This window comes from Sarcophilus harrisii, chromosome 4, assembly GCF_902635505.1.
Source record: "Sarcophilus harrisii chromosome 4, mSarHar1.11, whole genome shotgun sequence".
Lineage (NCBI taxonomy): Eukaryota > Metazoa > Chordata > Mammalia > Dasyuromorphia > Dasyuridae > Sarcophilus > Sarcophilus harrisii.
In genome coordinates this window covers 290,065,292-290,084,979 of record NC_045429.1, presented here as the reverse complement: position 1 = coordinate 290,084,979, position 19,688 = coordinate 290,065,292, and the positions used below count along the sequence as shown (strand labels likewise).

Below are 19,688 nucleotides of genomic sequence, written 5' to 3'. Positions count from 1 at the left end.
TCTTGAGGCTATGGTCCTGGAATCTGGATTCATATTTCTACACCAACCCACCTCCAGCTGGAACTTGGGTATATTGGAAGACAGCTTTTGTGGCAGTGACAAAAAGAAAATAGTACTGTGGTATTGAAGAGTCAGGCTGAGGACTGGGTCTAAGAATAAGGATATAAGAGTTTAGTTAATGTCCTAATGAAAAATGATCCCAACAGAGGTAAAACAAAACAAAACCAAAAAACCCAGCATCTCATTTTTGAATGGTCATGAAAACAGAGGATAGTAAAAAAGTGTGTGTAAAGACTGAAATAGGAACTCCCTGTCAAAGAGTATTAAAAAGGCTGTGAATAGTGAAGTCTGAGCTTGTCCAGAGAAGGTGGCAAGGTTGGATAGGTTAGGATAGGTAAGATTTCAGAATTTAGGAATTATGTTTAGTCATAATCACATTTCAGGAGGAAGGGAACTTCCCAAGGATCAAATATGATCAAAGTTATTATGCCCAAAGGGTTATAAAAACTGTATACTCTTTGATCCAATGGTGCCACTACTGGGTCTGTATCCCAAAGAAATTATAAAAGAGGGAAAAGAATCCACATGTGCAAATATGTTTATATCAGCTCTTTTTATGGTGGCAGAGAATTGGAAAATGAATGGATTCCCATCATTTGGGGAATGGCATATGAAAATAATGGAATATTATCATTCTATTAAAAAATGATGGAACAGGCTGATTTTTAAAAGCTTGGAAAGATTTACACGAACCGATGTTGAGTAAAACAAGCAGAACCAAGAAAACATTGTACACAGCAACAAGATTGTATGACGATAAACTATGATAGATGTGGCATACAATTGTCCCCATTTTCCTTTTTTTTTTTTTTCTTCCCTTCATGGATTTTTTCCCTTTTGTCTTGATTTTTCTCTCCTAGAATGACTCTCAGGGAAATATGAAAAAAAAATGTACATATAACCTAAATTTTAAAAAAAAGATCAAAGTTATGGTTTTTGGGAGGACAGTTGGTAGGTAGAAAATCAATAAAGGGAATAGGGCATATTAAGAAAAGCATGGTCCAGAAAAAGAACTCTGGGAGATGACTAAAAACCATTACATTGAATTCCCAATCCCTATATTTATGCACACCTGCATTTTTGATTTCCTTCACAAGCTAATTGTACAATATTTCAGAGTCTGATTCTTTTTGTACAGCAAACTAACGTTTTGGTCATGTATACTTATTGTGTATCTAATTTATATTTTAATATATTTAACATCTACTGGTCATCCTGTCATCTAGGGGAGGGGGTGGGGGGGGTAAGAGGTGAAAAACTGAAACAAGAGGTTTGGCAATTGTTAATGCTGTAAAGTTACCCATGCATATAACCTGTAAATAAAAGGCTATTAAATAAAAAAAAAGAAAGAAAGAAAAGCATGGTATCCCTGACAGAAGTGAAGTTCCACTGGGCTTGTACCATATCTAAAGTACCATATTATTATGGACATATTTTAAAATGGATATTGACAGGACAGAATGTCCAGAGAAAAGAAATCAGGATACTGAAGAATCTACTGAAGAAACTGGAGAGATTTAGCTTAGAGAAAATTTAGGGGAGGATACCTTTCAAAAGAGAATCTTCGAAAAGCTATAATGTAGAAGAGGGGATGCACTTGTTTTGGAGAGTAGAATTAAGAGCAATAAATAGAAGATGCAGAGGGATAAATTTGGAGTCTATATAGGAAAAAATAATCCAGCTATTTTCTTTGCTTGTTCTCCATGTCTAAAATACTTTTCTTCCCCCTTATCCATGACTTTCCTGGTTTCCTTTAAATTCCCACCTTTTACAGCAAGCCTTCACCAATCCTTAATCCCCGTGCCTTTCCTCCGTTTTAATCTAGATCACTTTGTATATATTTATTTGGTTGCATGTTGTCGAAAGGCAGGAATTGACTTTCACAAAATTTTATGTATTCCCAGTTCTTGGCACAGTGCCTGGACATAATAGGCATCTAACAAAGGTTTGTCAGAGCTCTCCGAAAGTGGAAGGGGGGTCTCAGGAAACAGCAGGCTCTCCCTTGCTGGAAGTCTTTGAATAAAAAATAGATGGCCACTTGCTGATGTGTTCTCGTTAGACTAAACAGCTAGAACTCTGGTGTGGAGATCTGTGGTTAGAAAAGAACGAACTTGGGGGAGAAAGAGCAAGTTGTGGGAGATAGGGAAAGGGAGGCGGGGTAAAGCTGCTTTAGTGGGGGATGCTTGGTAAACGAGCTGACTACCTTCCTTCATCAAGGCCCCGGGCATTCTCTGGCCTCAAACTTCAGAGCCTACAATTTGCCAGCTCCAGGGCCAAAGAGTCACCCGTGCGCCCGTGACGTCATGGTCCGGCCTCTCCCCTATAAAAAGGGCTGCAAGGCGCGGTGCCGGGCCCCAGAATGGACACAGGTAAGGGGAGAGATCGGACCCGGGCCGCTATTAGACCGCGGATCTAACACCCGGAGTCTAGCTCTTAAATACAGCACTACCAAACTCCGACTGAGCATCTCCTACAGGCCTCCGAGGGGAAGAAGATGCAGCTGCTACTGAGGATCCCTTCAGTTCCCGAGAGGAGCGAGACGGACTGCGGTATATGCTACCGGCCTTACAACCTGCAAGGTCGGGCGCCACGCCGCCTGCCCGGAACGGCGAGACAGCGGTGCGGCCACACGCTCTGTACCTGCTGCCTACGGGAGCTGGCCGCCCGTGGGGGCGGCGGCGCCGTGGTGCGCTTGCGCCGGGCGGTCATTTGCCCTTTCTGCCGCGCGTCCTCCCCCTTACCGCGTGGCGGAGTCACGCAGGTGCCTTTGGACCTGGATTTGTGGTCTCTCCTGAAGGAGAGAGAAGGCGTGCAGAAAGACGCCGGGGGCGAAGCTTCCGAAATCGTGAGGGAAGGTGAAGACGAGCAAGGGGCGGGACCGTGGGGCAAGGCGTGGCGCATGCTTCTTGGGCTCTGGGACAAAGCAGCGAGCCGGCGCAGGCACCCGTTACCTAGCGATGGTGAGTGATGGATGGGCTCATGGCTGCACGAGCAGCTCTGGTTCTGTGGGATTGGGGGCTGGATTGGGTGACTCGGCATCTCATACGGGAAAGCGATGGAGCCGTTATAAGACGTGAGTTTCCAAGTCCACCCTGACCTCAGTTTACTCATTTGTAACGCCAGGTTAATTACATCGCTAATCGAGTGGCTGTGAGGGACTGCCACTGTGGGAAGGGGAAGGATATAAGTATTTACATAAATATGTCTTATTCGTGCCCCAATTCTCCCGATTCTATCGCGGGTTTTTTGGCAAAGAATACTTGGTCATTTCCTTCAGCTTATTTTATCGATGAGGAAACTGAGGTAAATAGCGTTGTGACAAACTGCAGCCAGGGTTGAATTGAGGAAGACAATTCTTCCTGATGCCAGGGCCGGCACTTAGATGCTATGCCACCTAGCCGCCCATAAATGCCTAGTTGTCAGTTCAAAAAAAAAATCGTATTTGATCCTCACAGCCCTTCGAGGTAATTACTATTATCCCATAACAATTGAGGAAACTGAGGCAGTGATTTGCTGGTGTCTTGAGGCAGCATTTTCCAGGCTATCTGCTGCGACAACAGCTGCTTTATATAATATGTAAGCCATGATATGCACTTGAAATCAAATTCCCCTGAAGTAATTTAGGATAAGGAACCTTGGACTAAGGTGTGTGCTACATGTGGATTGTGATGGTGGCCATATGGAGGAAGCTTACATCCTCCTCCCCTGACCTGTCTGCTTATTCCCCTCAGTGCTTTACTGCTGTCCAGAGAGCAAGACCCTTGCAGGCTGCTACATGCTATAACTGAGGATACTGTGGGCTGTAAGAATGAAAAGTGGAAACAGCTGCTACCTCCTTTTGCTGCCCACCCATGAGGGTGGGTTAAAAAGCTTTTGTTCCTGCCAGCTCCAGGGATTGGTGTTTTTTGTGCGTGTGCACACGCGCGTGCATATGGAATTTAAAATTCATGAGGTGGTATAGGAACTTGGCTCTGGCCTCAGTCTTCCTCTATACTAGGATACAAAGGACTGACAGCCTAGTTAGTCTCCATATTTGATAGGGCAGATCCACAATGGTTCCTTTCACCTATATGGTGGAGCAGCTCCCATATTTCTGTGAAATGGTTTCAGGTGTTAAAGAATGTCATAGTAGGAAGAGCTTCTTTTAAATGGAATAAACTCCCTAAATGTGGCACTGAGCACCAAATATCTGCACTTTGTTATTGCCTTAGTATCATCACTTCTCCCCACTCAACTCCTAATGAATTTGTACTTTGTATGAATGTCCTTTTTTGCACTTATTCATTTGTGCATATTTCTTTTTTTCCTACTAAATTGTAAACCTGTCAAAGATACTCCCAATTCCTAATAAACATGCTAAATATAATTTCCCTGTTATTTTTCACTTCCTTTCTTCAACTATGCCCTTAATTATTCCTGTTCATAGTAGCTACTCATTTTCCCTCAATTTTGGGGATGGGTAACATGTCTTTGTCTCCCCCTGTAATATGAAGTCTGAGGGATATATCATAATACATGGTGAAAATAGACAGCAGATGAAGAACCAAGACTCTTTACTCCTTGGTACCCTTACTTTCACAATGGATCTTGTGAAGTGGCAGAGGGACCTGCCACTCCTAACTACAAAATTTTTTTCTGGCCCTTCCTTAGTTGCCCAGTAGTTCCATTAATCTCTTACCAAAAACTTTACTTGGGGTTTAGTAAGCCCTGTAGTTTTCCCTCCACAACAAATTAATTGCTTAATTGACCAACTTGATATGACCGTGGGCTATAGGAAGAGATGGATGAGTAATAGAATTCTTCCATAAATCCAAGCCTCTCCCACCTCAGGCTTCATTGTTCAAGAGAGAATACTAAGTAGTACAGTAGGAAGGCTCTGCAGGCAGACTACTACTGGGTTTGAGTCCCACTTCTAACCACTGTAGGTTTTCTCCTCTGTAAAAAATGAGGCAGTTGCAATAGATGGCCTTCTTCAGTCCCTTCCACTCAGCTTCACCCAACCTGAGGCAGCTTAGTTATACTTTCAACTCTACTATGCATTCTGCCTAACCACATTTTCATTGAACTTAATACAGAGTACAGGAATGGGGTCAGGAAGCCTGCGATGTCTATATTCTTGTTTGTACATAGTTTGTTAACATTTTGCTTTCCCATTAGACTGTTTAGTCTAAGCTAGAGCAAGGACTTGCTTGCCTTTCTTTATATCTTCAGTACTTAGTACACTACTGGGTACACGAGTTAACTTCATCCTTAATGACTTGAGATTTAAAAAGAGCAAGAAAAATCACAAAATATAGAGAATGATATTCAGAACAGCATCAGAAGCCTGATAAACACCTCCCTTCATCAATCCCCACCCTTCAAAACCAAAGAACCCCACCTCCAAAATAACAGAGCACACAGAAAGGAAAGTATAATTTATATGTACAACCAAGAAACCCGATACAGAAGGAAGTGGGACAGGTGAGGAGCAGGTGAAAAAGCAGAAGGGTTGGAGTAAGGAAAAGGTAGAGGGGATAGCAAAGAGGGCTGTGGTAGCTGGGGGTTCACCATGCAAAATGTCACTTTCCCTTGGTCCCCATGGGGGGAATACTTCCCTATCGTGCTTCACCCCCAAGTTCTCTGTTACAGTCTCAGAGGTATGGGGGCAAGGTTCCCCTAGCTAGTACACCCCACCTTATCCAGTCAAATCCAGCCCCTTGGTCCAAACTTGGAGCTGGGAGGGAGGGACAAGGACAAAGGAAGGAAGGGGTTGATAGAGCACTCTTAGGACACCTGAGTTTCCAGAGCTGGGTCACAAAAGGGCCTGTTCCCCGGTTCTGGCCCTTTGTATTCCTTCCCATCTTCTCTACAATACCTGGGTTGCTGAGCTTGTGGATGGGGGAAGAGGGAGGCTCCTCTTTGGCCTGAGTGTCCTCCGTCCCTGACATATTTCATAGGGGGAGGTAGTACTTGGTCCTTTGAGGGGAGGGGAGAGAAATCCCCCTAACACAAGGAGCCAGTACACGGGAAGGTGACTCAGCCAGTGAATGGCGCCTTTATTCTGAGGCTGAACATGGATTGCCCTCCCTCCCAATTTCCCACCCTCAATTTTGGGGAGGTAGAGGAGAGCAACATGCAGCCATGCCTCCCCTCCCTTCCCCCTAGGGGTCATTTCCCATCCCACCTCAAGATTTTCCCTCCCTTCTCAAGAGTTCTTCCATTTCCCCATGTGGGTCCAAAAGGGCCAGGTAGGGCAAATTCCCCTCCTTGGTTACTGAGGATAGAGTTTAATACTGTAAGGGAATGGGGGGAAATGGGGAAGCCCTACCCCTTTCCCTCTCCTCTTACCCCAAACCATTTGCTCAAGAGCTGAATGTATTAAGATCAGAGCTACTTTGGAAGAGCAACTCCCTACACCCCTTCCCAACCACAGCACCTTCATTCAAAGCATCACTGGAGAAGGCACCTGGGGCAAAGGGGTGGGGGAACACAGGGGGAGAAAGCCCTGGTTTGGAAAATAAGGGTGGAGGAGAAAGGGGCTCCTATCCTGATGGTGGCCCAAGGGGTGGGGAAGGTGGAGGATTGGCAGCAAGTTCCAGGGGTGGGATGTGGGCTGGAGGACGGCCCCTGGGACGGGTTGAGTGGCAGAGCTGGGGCCCTTTCAGTCGTCTATACAGATCACTTCCCCAGCCCTGGGCTCCTTCCGATCCTGACCGTCGGACACTACTGCCCCCTCCTTCTCCTTCTTCACCAACACAGGAGGGCCGTTGGCTGCGGCTGTTTTGGGAAGGGTTATTGAGACATCATCAAGCCCCAAAGTGACATCCAGGCTTCATTATTTTGAACTTGGCACACACCCATATCTACATTGTTTCATGTCATTTAGAGTACTGAGGATTAGGTGAAGATTTCCCTTTCCCAAGGCTCCCTTGTGCCATACAACTACGTTTATGTCCAATTCCCAGAATGGAATATTAACTTCACATCTCCTTTCCCCAAAACTTATTTGAAGTCAAGTCACAGGACGACAGTTATGAAGGTGAGGAGATAGGCTCACTGTAGATAGGAGACTGAGGTTTCACTGTATGAGGGAGTAACAGAGCTTCAGTTCAGTTAGGAAAGTATGAGAAGCTAGGCAAAGCCTAGAAAGATTAGAACAAGGAAAGAATTTCAGAAGGCTCAGAAGGGACAGAATGCTCCCCTTCTGAGATGAACAAAACAAGACTAAAGTTAGACAGAGGGATATGGGAAGAAGAGGAACAACAAAGTAGGAGAAATTAGGAAGAAGCAAGGGACAAAAGAAGTTAATGGGAGTAACCTCAGACTATTTGGAAGTAGTAAGAGAGCTGACCTTAGAACCAGGAAGGCTCCTGACTCAAGTCCTGACTGACACATATAATTCTGTGACCTAGGGAAAGTCATTTTACTTTTCAATGTTGTAGGCAGTTTTGTAAGGTTATAAATTGCGGAGAAGATGTCAATCTGCATGGGTAGTAGGAGTTTCCCTTTCTGGGGCTATCCTATTTCAATGAAATCACAGATCCAGTCCCTATGCCTATCCCCAGGCTGACCTGTGATGAAGGATCCTGCGGGCATCTGGCTGTAATTGGCGCCGCCGGCGGCCAGGACCCCGGCGGGTACAGCTGAGCTGAAGGCTGCTCCGTACCCCAGTGGTGTGGCGTAGGGACCCGGAGGGAAGGCCTGGAATAGGAGGCAAAATATCCATGTCTTTGAATCAGGAAGATGCCGAAGGAAGAAAAGCCATAGCTAAACTCTTGGGCTCTTGAAGAACAAGATTTGAGAAAAGAGAGTCAGTCTACCAATGGAAACGAACATGCTATACCTTCTATACCTTCAGCCAGAGTATTTTTTATTCCATTTCATGGGTCTTTGATGGGAGATGGGGCATAGGGTTGAACCTCATTCTAAGGTAAAGAGTGGAGGATTACCGGTGTGGGATAGGGTTCTGTGCCCTTGCTGGCCAGACGGCTGAGAATACTTCGCTCGGACATCTGTAGGCGGGCTGCGATGGGTGGGATTCGGGACAGGGTGGCTGGAAGGCGGGTCACATCTGCCTTCATGTCGCTCAGCAGCTCCTCCAGCTGGTTCAGAACTGGGGCCCGGGCCGCAGAGAAAGAAAGAGCAAGAGAAAGAGACAAGGACAAAGAGACCGGGCCGTCACCAGGAGAGATGGAGGCCAGGAAAGACATAAAGAGAAAAAGGCAGTGTCAGAGAAGACAGAGAGATTGCAATAAAGACAAAGAATGAGAGACCAAGATAGTGAAAGACATAGGGGGAAAAAAAGATAATTCAAAAGACTCAAAAGAATGAAAAAAAAAAAAAAAAAAAGAGGTCAGACTATCAGAAGTCAGATGGAAAGGACTGAGAGGGAAGGAGGAGGGAGGAAAGTAAAGAAAAGAAAAGGAAGTAGGGGAAATCATAGGAGAACATGGGGGTTAGAGGATTCCAGATCCCAGAGAGGTATATTTTAGGAAGGGAGTAATGAGGAGGACACTAGAGAAGGAACTATTATTAAGTAAAGTTGGGAAGTCTAGGATCCATAAGACAAGAGGAAAAGGAAGGAGTATCGAGGGTCCAAATCAGAAACTGACAGAAATTCAGAGAACTGGAACTGAGGTCAGAGGTATAAGGAATTACAGGTTCAAGTAATCAGTCCATAAATCAAGGGTCCTTGAATTTGAAGTGCAAAAAGGTGAAAGAATTTGTGGATGACAATTTTGGGGAGAGGTCAAAATAATATTAGATTTTATGGGGATGAATTAGGTAGGTGATGGGGACAGGGAGTAGTGTAACGATTATAGGGATAACAGTCAAGGAAAGGTATACAGTGTACAGGAATGGAGAAAGAAAATCCACTGGGACACAGTATCAGGGGTTTGGAAGTTTAAAAAGCTAAAGGAAGTTCTAATACAGTTCAGTATTGGGGCTATGGTAGATGTTAGGATAGATAGAGTATATCATTTCTTTTTAAGATTGAGGTTTCATATGGGTTGGGCAGCAGGGTTAGAATGTTAGAGGCTGAGGGGGGTAGGAGTTTAAGAGGGCAAAGAGTTGCTTTGCTTGACTGCCTGTTACAAGGTGTTTTTTCTATTTTCAATTAAGGGAAGGTAGGAAAGAGAGAAAATAGATTTTTGTTAATTGAAAAAACTAAATTTAATTTTAAAAAGGAGGGTATAGGGGTCAGAAGGGTGGGGGAGGGTGTTCCGCGGGATGCAGGGTGCAGACTTACGCAGCGTTGTGGGCCCTCCCCCGCGCGGGGCCGCCGCGGCCCTTACCCTTGTGCAGGACTGCGTTGGCCGGCTTGTTCCCCGCCAGCGACTCCTTGGAGAGGTGCTGGTGGCTCTCAGCCAGGCACTCGGCCTCGGCGAAGCGGGCGTGGAGGGCCATGGCGGGGTGCGCCGGCTCCTGCGACAGGTTCAGGTAGGCCGCCCGCCGAAGCTGCTCCTCGATCACCAGCGCCTGCTCCAGGAGCTGCAGGCATGGCAGGATGAATTCACAGAAATGAGAGTTATAAGAAGATGCTGTGTTAACGAATGAATGTGAGTACCAAAGTACACAAATGACCTGAATCTGTATTTCAATGTAAGAGACAAGAACTTACCCTAAACTTGATCTTAACTTTGACACCCTAATTAATAATTCCAACTCTCTAAGAATTTACTTTGAAATCTTGGTTCCAGTCTTAATATTGTTAATCCCTCCTCCAAACTAAACACAGAGATCTTGGCTCAGCCCTGACCGCTAACCCTTTAAAAAACCTTAACAATATTAATGATAATATTGATTTGAATTGCCACCACCAACCCTATTTAGACCTTGGCTTCAATGATGTACCTTGAACCTCCGGGCTAGGAACTTGTTTTTCATTTCCAGGAAGTTTCCCTTGTTGGCCTCAGTTTTAAATGGCTCATTAATGATGGCAAACTGGGCATCATTTTGGATGTCCTGCCACCGAGCATAGCCATGGCTACCAGTAGAAGGAAAAGAGGGTTTTCTGTCAAGGAACCCAATAAGGATAGCCTGTGGAACGATAACTCTTCCTCTGTAATCCCTGTTGCTCTGCTGTCCCTTGGTCTCCTCTCCCAGGAGGTAAGAGCAGCATTCTTTTCTGCAACTGTCCCCAGAAATATGAGCCCCCTTTTCCCTGTGATATGAGAACTTTCTTCATTATAGTCCCCTTTCCCTACAGCTTTTCTCCCTGATGTGATTTTTTTTCCTCATGTAATGAAGGATACAGGACAATCCCAGCCAGCAACCAGTAGTCGTGCCTCCGGTGCCAGATCTCATTGAGTTTACCAGAGGAGATAGCTGCCCGTTCCTCATTCTGCCATAGTGTATGAAGCTCTGGAAAGGGAGGGTGGCAGGAGGAACAAAGAAGGAAGCATCAGGCACCTGTAGTGATCACCTTATCATACTTCAGTAGCCCTTTGTTTTCCCCTACTTCCTAACCCTCGGAAATGGGAAAGATCAGTGATGGAGTTACAGGATGAGTTAGGGTAATCAATCAATAAGCATTTATTAAATGCCTACTATATTATAGGCACTGTGCTAGGTGTTGGAAATACAAAGACTAAAATGAAATCGATTCTATCCTCAAGGAACTTACATTCTATCAGGGAAAATAACATATATACTTGTAAGTACATACCAAGTAAAAATACAAGGCATTTTGGTAGAGAGGCACTGGGAAATATTGGAAAAGATCTCATATAGGAAAGGCATTTAAATTAAATTTTTAAGGAAGCTAATGATTTGAAAAAATAAGGAAAGAATGCATTGCAGGCATGGGGAACAAGCAGATTCTACAAAAACATGGAAGATGAAACATCTGTCATAACATTTGACAGGCTACTAAATAAAGTATTAGAATTGTTCTATGAGGTTCCAAAGGAAGGAAGTAGGCCCAGTACAAGACAAGTTCAGAGAGAGGCTTGTTGGAATTGATACAGAGTAAACTTTCTAAAAATCAGAGATGTCAGAAAGTGAAATACCTCCCTACCTCCCATCACCACTCCCATACACACATATAAACAATAGTGTCCACTTATAACTTTATGTAGTTCTAAAGCTGGAATGAAAGCTGAATGATAAAATTAGAATTAAGGATAATGATTAGATTAATGTTTGTTTAGAATTAAGAGTTAATGTAAGAAATAAAATATAATTTAGAAAAAGTTTGAGATAAAAGTAGGCTTAGTGTGAGATCAAATTAAGAGTAGGTCATTAATTGTAGTAGAATTACTTAGGATTAGAGGAAGAAGTGGATGCAGCATATATAGTCTAAGGTGGAATATCCTAGGAGATCCCCTGAAGACAAGAGTTTCCCATGGGAGTTCTAGGCAAAGGAGATAATCTATATCAAAATTTTTGTTGGCAGTGAGGATATTCCATACCTGTAAAGCCACCATCTGCAATATTAAACATGAACCGTGGTTTCTCTGTTTTCTCTTCTCGACGTCCACTGCATCGGGGCTCATCTCGGGATGGTCCTAATCGTTGTTCCCTCTCTCCCTTATTCTCTTCTGTAAGGAGAAGGGGCCAGGAGAACTCTGATCTTTTTCAAGCCAGAGAATAATCCTTCAATAATCCAAGGACTATTTTCTATACTCTTTGCTCAAACAACAACATCCCCAAGAAGTAGACAACAACGTTCCTAAGAACTGGCACCCCAGCCATCACCAACCCCATCAGTCTCATTGCTGATTCCCTCATAGACTCAAGCATCCAGTCCTTCACCCATTTTACCTTTCTTGCCAAAATCCCCTATTTACCCTCTGGCCTCTCCCCATATTGTCTATCCAACAAATTCTCCTCCCCCCTTTCTTCTGGTGGTGGCTCTCTAGCTATGAGGAAGAAAACATATTACACTGGCCTTCTAACCTAAGGAGGAAAACCCAGGAGTCTATTTCTAGTCAGTACTTCAAACTCCAACATCTACCTGGTTTCTCCTTGTCTCCTCGAGTTCCTGGTTCAGTTTCCAACTCTCCAGGGACTCCAGACTCCTCATCCCCTAGAATTATCCTCCTTGGTTCTCCTGGTGAAAGGGCTGGGCTGGGGGCATCAGGCTGGAAAGGATATAGAAAGTTAAAAGATAACAGAAAGCTTAGGTAATTTGGCCTTTAAGCCTTTTAATGCTTTTCTTTGTGGGATCCAAACACATACACACCTCTACCTCCATCTTTTCCCCTCCTTTCTTGTCTTTATCTGGCTTTTCATCTGGGTTGTCAGCTTCATCCTTTTCAGGAGGTATCCTTGTTTCATCTCCTTTCTCACTTGGAGTTGGAGTAGCTGTACAGGAGGGCAGGGAGTGAACAGACCATTTCTTAGACTGCCATTGAACTTCTGTTCCTCTCTATTTAGCTAACACTCTCAGTTTCTGTCTCAACTCTCCTACACAATTTCCTCCCACTTCTACTTCCAAAAATTAAATTTTGTTGTTTGATTACCAGGTTTGGATGTGCAGGGACTATTGGCTGCAGAAGCCTCAGGGGTGGTAGGAGATGTCTTGGTAGGGGATGATGCTCGGGATGAACGTTTAGAATCAGCACTAGGGTCAGGCATCAACTCTGGCATTGACCATCGCCCATTGATATGTTCAAACTCCTGCACCTAAGAAGCATAATAAAGGGGTGTGCATGCGTGCATGTGTGTGAATTTGTGTGTATGTGTGTGTGTGTGTGTGTGTGTATTTCCATTTGGAATTGAGATGGGAGGGTGTGGCTCCAAGTGCTTGGCCATTAGCCAGGTTCATCCCCCATATTCTCTCACCACCCCAGGTATGGAACTAAAGAACAAGAAACAGAAGAAAAGGAAATCTGGACCATGTCTGTTCTTGATAAAAAGGGCAGAATAAGGACAAGTTGCCAATACCTTCTTCTTAACAAGGGACATGACTCCAATTCGGGTCAACACCTGCTGTCGGCTTAGCCCTTCCCGAGGAACACCATCAGCAAAGGTCTCAGAGCCATCTGCCCCAGGCTCACAGAGATGTCGCATGAACAAAGAAACATAAGCCCTAAAAGAATGCAAGGTTGAGTGGGGATAGAGAATCTTGAGGAGATAGAGGACTACAAGGGATGTGGGGTTTACTGAATCCCTCAGTCATAACTCTCTCCTGTAGTCCTTTCCCTCAGTCCTCAGAGCATTTTACTCGTCATATCATCAACAGGATCCCCAATCCAAACCTGCCTTCAGTTTCACTCTCCCTTTTTCCCAGGCCCCATCAGTTAGACTCCTCATCTTCTTCTGCCCACCTCTACTATAATAAGTATGGGATGTGTTGCCAGTACAAGCCAGATCAGATGTCTGTCTCACACTCCTCTCTGCTCATGGGGTGAGAGTGAGACCCATTCTGGCTCTCTATTCTGGGACCCACTGAGGGGGGGTGGAGGTAGACTGAGCTCACCCCCCAGGAAATAAGGTCCTGAGGAAAATAGGAAAGGCAGTGGTGATCAGTTGAGTAAGGTCACATCATATGGAGGCCAAAGGGAATACTACTACTGCAAATTTGATGGCTATCCCAACTCTATTCCTCTATAACCCATACTCACTTGAACTCCTTTTCGGTTTTGCCCCTCAGGTCCCGTACCAGCCACTGAGATGTGAAGGCATCCTGTGGTGGCATCCCCCAGCGCATTACTGCATTCAGGAAGGCCTTGCGTTGACGGGTATTGAACCCCAACACCTAACAAACAGTGGGATGTAGTGTGACCAATGAACAATGTATGACCAATTCCTATTCCTCTCAATGATTTTGATTTCTAAGATCCCACTGCCAGGCTTTCTCCTCAAACTCTGATCCAAATAGGTTCTCAGGGAATCTGGGTTCCCAAGTTCTCACCTCAATGTTGCCCCCAACTCGAGCTAACAGTGGAGGAAGGGGTTTATCTTTCTCATTACGTAGTTGCCTCTTTGACTGACGACGTCCTGGTAGGAGAAAACTTGATTAGAAGGCCTACCTTTCTCACCCTTCAGTACACTCCCAAGACACAAAAGAAAGTGGAGATATGAATTATCTCTGTTGTATTTCTGATTTTTCAAAGCTATGTGGAGCTAAATGAAATAGGCCTAAATCAGGAGTTCTTAACCTTTTTCCTGACATGGATCCCTCTGGCAATCTGGTGAAGCCTATGGATCCCTTCTCAGAATAATGTTTGATGCCTCCATTTGAAAAAGTGCTAAATTTCAGATGGAGATTAATAAGAATAAAAAATTTTTTTAGCTCATCCAAATTCACGAGCCCCCTAAATGTATGTTCAAACTCCTCAGTATTATGTGGACTCAAGGTTTAATATCCTAATTAAATTATAGAAAATAGGTAATATGTTTGAAGGAAATTGGAAAACAAGATAAACTTGGGTAGAGGATCAGAAAGACAGTTCCCACCTTCAGGTCGTTCATCAAAGTCCTCATCCTCTTCCTCTGACCCCACTGAATATTCAGACTGGTTGTCTATGAAAGTAACAAGTATGTGAGGTCAGAGCTAGTTCCTTGCCCAAGCCTGTGCTAGGTTCCTCTCATCTGACTCTCTCAGACTCTAAATTCTACTTCTGACTTTAGAATGACTCTAATTCCAGCTTGGACTTTGTTCTCCTAAGTACTGAAATGATAATCAAGTCTTATTTCCTCCCAATCTATGGATGACTTTTTTCCCTCTGTCCTGATTTGATTTTTAATGTTAAGTATGCTGAAACCTTTCCCACTCAAAACACACACACATGCGCACACAACTTCAGACGGTCTCTTATTCCATGACTTCTGACTCAAGTGATCTGCTTAAAGTAGTGTTCCTGAGGTGACCCAAGATGACCTCTGGATGACTTCAATATAGCTTCTATTTCCTATTAGATAATGCCAAACCTTTAAGCTCTCCTAATCTCCAAATCTTTCTTAGCCTTTTCCCATTCAACCCCTACCTAGATCTCTTAGGCTGTCTACATTTTACCAAATATTCCCCTCCCTTCTATCCCCTAATCTTCACTAGAACAAGGGCAGTGTGATCCTTAATCTTCACTAGACAAGTTAAGGGCAAAGAACCCTCACCTTGGTCTTCTTGTGCAGCATCATTATAGTTGACTTGTTTCCGAACACGTTTACCCTTGCCAAGGTTTCGGGCTAGGTCCTCCTGCTGCTGCTCATAGTGATGTCGTAGCAACTTCTCCCAGTAATCAGGATCCACATTTTCTTCCTGCTTGATGATCTCTCGCTCTATCTCCTCTATCTGAAAGGAAGATAAAATGAACATTAGCAGCTCCCTAGTTTCCTTAACTAAAGCTACAATTCTTGTCTCATAGCTTCTGGCTCCCATGTGAACTTTTCTCATCACTTCATCACTCTACTACTGGTGTATACAAATCTTTTTCCTTTTTCAAATCCAAAACTTCAATATGTCATTTGCCTTACTCCACTTTTTCCCAGCTCCCCCCAATTCTCTACTTTCCCAATATGTCTATGTATTCACATGCTCTGCCTGCACTGATTCTATATACGAGTCTCTTTGTAAGGTATGTCATATCCATTAGATTGGGAGTTTTTCTAGGAGAGAGGACTATTTTTCCATGCAGGTTAATGGCATGGTGGATAAAGCACAGGACCTAGAGTTAGAAAGATGTGAATTCAAATCTGTGTGACTCTGGGTAAATCACTTCACTTCTGACTTCCTAAGTTTTCTCAACTGTAAAAAGGAATAATAAGAGCAACTACTTCCCAGGGTTGTTTTAAGGATTATATCCCAGCATCTTAAACTGTGGGTTGCGCTCCCACATGGGCTCTCCTAACTCGATGTGGAAGGTCACAAAATTATGACTTGTTATCAGTAAATGCTTGGTGTGTGTACCTGTTTTATATTATATACCCAGGATCACATAAAAATTTCTTGGGAGAAAAAAGGTCATGAGTGGAAAAAGTTTAAGAAGCCCTAGGTTAGATGAGATAATATTTGTAAAATGCTGAACATAAAGTATAGTAAGGACTTAATAAGTGGCAATTTCCTTTTCTTCCCTTCTCCATTAGACTGAAATCTTCTTGAGAGAAAAAACATTTTGTTTTTTTTCTCTAATTCTCCATTGATGTCTCATCTCACTTCACCACCCCATAAAAAGGATGAATTGATCATTATAGAGAAGCAAAAGTAGGGGACACTAGTATCTGGCTTCCACTCCCTCACCTTGTCTTCTTCACGAACCACATACTGTGCTACTTTAAAGGAGCTGAGATACTCATTCATGTTCTGCACATCAGTGTCTTCAGTTGCATCCTGGTTCCGATCTAGTAGTCGCGCAATGGCCTCATTGTCATAGTGAATCACACTACTATCTTCTTCTTTGTTTTCTCCTGAGGTAAAAAGGACACATGGAATTATGAGATTTGAAACCTCAACATAACTATGAACAAGAGGTAGGATTTTATAATGATCAGGGAAAAATTAGGAAAAGACTTCTGTTCTGGGGAGGTATGTAGGAGGTAGTTTTTCTTCTGGAGATCTTGGTCTAAAATATTTGGGCTTGCAAGGACTATAGCTTTTCAATTAATCAATAAACATTTGTTAACTGTCTACTATGAACCAGGCTCTAGACACTAGACACCTGAGGATACAAAAGTGAAAATCAAACAGCTCCTGCTCTCCAAGGGCTTATTATTTTATTGAAGAGACAGCAACTACCCACCAAAGTATACATAAAACAAGTATATGTAAAAGAAATTTTAGAGGGAAGCACTAATATCTGGGGAGATCAGTAAAGGTTTTGTGTAGAAGGTAGCATTTGAACTGAGCTTTGAAGGCAACTAGAGACAATAAGAGTCAGAAACAAAGAGGAAGTGCATTCTGGATATGGATATGGGTTAGCCTTTGCAAAATGATGGAGACATGAGATGGAGATTTGTGTGAAAGGAACTGCAAGAAAGTCAAAGTCTGCAAAGTCTGGAAAAGGAGTAACATATAACAGGACTGAAAAGAAGGCTGGAGCCAGGTTATGAAGAATTTAATGGCCATTTTTAAGAATCTATAATTGATGCTATATGTAATAGAGAGCCACTAGAGTTTACTGAACAGGAGGATAACAAATGTAAGATATATACTTTATGCATATCAGCTGAGCAGTGGTAGAGGGTGAAAATGAGAGGAACAGATGAAAGCGACCAATTAAGTGTCTGTTGAAATAGTCACAATATGGCAGCAAAGTAGTGCAGTGGATAGTGTTGATGTGGAGTCATGAGGACCTGATTTCAAGTCCTGTCTCCAACACTAAGTAGTGTGACCTTAGACAAGTTGCTTAATCTCTGGTTGCCTCAGTATCTGCATCTACAAAATGGGAATAATAATATAATCCTTCCCAAAGTTGTAATGAGGATCAAACAAGATAATATTTGTAAAGTGCTTTGCAGATCTTAAAGTGCTATATAAAATGATCATTATTAGTACTATTACTACTAGATGTAAAATGAGGGCCTGAACCAAGGTGGCAGCTGTGTGAATAAAGAGAAAAGGAAAACATTTCAGGATACCTGGTATGAAAGGGGCAGGAAAAAGGATTCTCACCTTCATTTTCATCTTTAAACAGCTCCTCTGTGCCAAATTTGAGGATATCATCAAGCTCTTGTTTGGACATTGAACCTGCCTTAGAGCCTAACCCAGGCCTTACAACCAGGTGTGTCAGCATCATCTTCCTTTTGGCCACCTGGGTAATCCGCTCCTCTACTGAAGCTCGTGTCACAAACCGGTAAATCATCACTTTGTTGGCCTGACCAATCCGGTGAGCTCGGCTGAAGGCCTACGAGAAGGCAAACAAGAGTAGGACCAGTCAGGGGAACAAAGGAAAGAACACATACCCTCAGAAATATTGTGAAAGAGAAGGTACTGGCCCAGTCAAAAAAGATCTTTCTCTGACCCCAGATCATCCTTCCCTATAAGTAGAGTATCCAGTTTTCACCTGGATATCGTTGTGGGGATTCCAGTCAGAGTCGAAGATAATGACAGTATCAGCTGTGGCCAGATTGATGCCTAAACCCCCAGCTCTTGTGGACAGAAGAAAGCAGAACTGCTGGGCCCCAGGAGCTAGGGAAGGAATGAATTGGAAAGTCAGACCCACCTACAGGCAATTCATTTCCTAAGCCTGTGGCTCTTCTCTTATCCAAACCTATATCCCTCCTTGGAAACTCAGGTAATCAACTCTTGTCAAGGACCAATGTGACTCCTCTCAGGAACTAAAGTGTTTATCTCTTAGGCACTAATCCTAACTATAATTTACAGGTCACATGGACTTCCTGGGGGAAAGAATAGGTTTCCACTCACTAGAGGCTTTTATACAAAGTTTGGAAGATGCTCATTTATTGAGACTATTGTAGCAGGAATTATTGGTTAGGTAAGAATCAGAAAGTATCTGAAGTCTTTTAATTCTGAGATCCTGTGATTCCAGGTGTCTATACCCTCCAGTCATTAATACACCAATAAGGACCCATCAAACCCTCCCCCAGATATTAATTCCCTTGGGCTTCTCTTGTTCATCCCTTGAGCTTTTGGTGCCCTCACCATTGAATCGGTCAATAGCCTCCTGCCTTAGTGCTCCAGTGATACCTCCATCAATCCGTTCATACTTGTAACCTTCATAATCTAAAAAGTCCTCTAACAAATCCAACATCTTGGTCATCTGAAAAAGGAAAGGAGGATTTTTTGAGAAGAAAAAAAAGGAAGAATAGAGGGGTTGTCTAGGATAGTAAGGAAAAAGGATCATAGGAATCTACCGATTCTTATTCTACACCTTATTTCTCTGGAGTCCTAGTCCTCATGTTTTCTTTTATAAAAAAATCTAAACTTTTTATTTTTAATTTCCATTGATAAGTCTGCCATAAGTTTTCAAACCATTCTGGACTGTGGTCCTATTTAGGCCTATTGGAGGCCAAAATGGCCTCCAAAATTTGGCCTCCACTTTCTAACCCCTCCACTTGACTTCCAAAACACACTATTTCTTCCTTTATGGTTGTTTCCCTTTCCTCACTTCTATATTATTCCTTCCAAGAGAAGGCATCAAATGTCTCCTGCTAGGGGTTAGGCAGAAGTCATCCTTTTGCAGATCCCAAGCAAGGGAAGGCAGTCACAAAATCTATGAGGAAGACAATTTTTAAAAATATCACTTTTATTCATAAGTCATTTTTTGGCAGGGGGAAAGGGAGGATGAGGTGGGTAGTGATGCAGTTGGAGTTAAGTGACTTGCTAGTTAAGTGTTAAGTAGGATCACACATCTAGTTAAGTGTTATGTATCTGAGGTAAAATTTGAACTCAGGTCCTCCTGACTCAGGGCTGGTGCTCTATCCACTGTACCATTTAGCTACCCCTATAATATTCATTTTTACATGTTTTGATATCATAAAATTCTGTTCTCCATTGTAAGTTAATGTGTATTTTGTGATAAATTGTATTACAATAAAACACTCAAGCCTTCTTGTAGGCACAAAGGAAGATTAAATTTCCAGGTTTTGCCTAAAATATAGAAATGCCTTACTTTATCCCATCTTTGCCTCTCCTTCTAATTCTCAGATTCAATTTTAGAAGGATATTTCCAACACCCCTTAGAATAAGGATCTTGGGCCACACATGAACTGGATAACACAGAAATTCATAAAAATGTTAA

At 43.2% G+C, this 19,688-nt stretch overlaps 2 protein-coding genes and 1 non-coding gene across 10 annotated transcripts in view; 1 reads left to right on the top strand and 2 right to left on the bottom strand.

The window, feature by feature from the left end:
- The first annotated feature begins 2,339 nt into the window (after positions 1–2,339).
- Positions 2,340–4,393, top strand: RNF227 (ring finger protein 227). The gene is made up of 2 exons (XM_023502720.2): positions 2,340–3,020; positions 3,792–4,393. The coding sequence occupies exons 1-2, from the start codon at positions 2,555–2,557 to the stop codon at positions 3,842–3,844; spliced, it is 519 nt and encodes a 172-aa protein (XP_023358488.2). The 5' UTR covers positions 2,340–2,554; the 3' UTR covers positions 3,845–4,393.
- A 1,069-nt stretch (positions 4,394–5,462) lies between these two features.
- Positions 5,463–19,688, bottom strand: part of CHD3 (chromodomain helicase DNA binding protein 3) — a 29,036-nt gene continuing 14,810 nt past the window's right edge. For 6 of the 8 annotated variants that reach the window (XM_031965447.1, XM_031965453.1, XM_031965452.1 and 3 more), the window contains 19 exons: positions 18,590–18,707; positions 17,991–18,115; positions 17,600–17,831; positions 16,229–16,395; positions 15,106–15,283; positions 14,449–14,514; positions 13,904–13,989; positions 13,614–13,747; positions 12,934–13,078; positions 12,510–12,672; positions 12,230–12,351; positions 12,002–12,128; positions 11,457–11,585; positions 10,299–10,407; positions 9,898–10,030; positions 9,293–9,534; positions 7,992–8,155; positions 7,614–7,743; positions 5,463–6,819 (listed from right to left, as the gene is read on the bottom strand). In XM_031965447.1, the coding sequence (XP_031821307.1) occupies positions 6,585–6,819; positions 7,614–7,743; positions 7,992–8,155; positions 9,293–9,534; positions 9,898–10,030; positions 10,299–10,407; positions 11,457–11,585; positions 12,002–12,128; positions 12,230–12,351; positions 12,510–12,672; positions 12,934–13,078; positions 13,614–13,747; positions 13,904–13,989; positions 14,449–14,514; positions 15,106–15,283; positions 16,229–16,395; positions 17,600–17,831; positions 17,991–18,115; positions 18,590–18,707 (2,805 nt within the window). In that variant the 3' untranslated portion in view covers positions 5,463–6,584. The remainder of the gene's footprint in view (positions 6,820–7,613; positions 7,744–7,991; positions 8,156–9,292; positions 9,535–9,897; positions 10,031–10,298; positions 10,408–11,456; positions 11,586–12,001; positions 12,129–12,229; positions 12,352–12,509; positions 12,673–12,933; positions 13,079–13,613; positions 13,748–13,903; positions 13,990–14,448; positions 14,515–15,105; positions 15,284–16,228; positions 16,396–17,599; positions 17,832–17,990; positions 18,116–18,589; positions 18,708–19,688) is intronic. The other 2 variants (XM_031965454.1, XM_031965455.1) reach the window with 1 other exon arrangement.
- Positions 13,336–13,488, bottom strand: LOC111720582. The gene has a single exon (XR_002770211.1).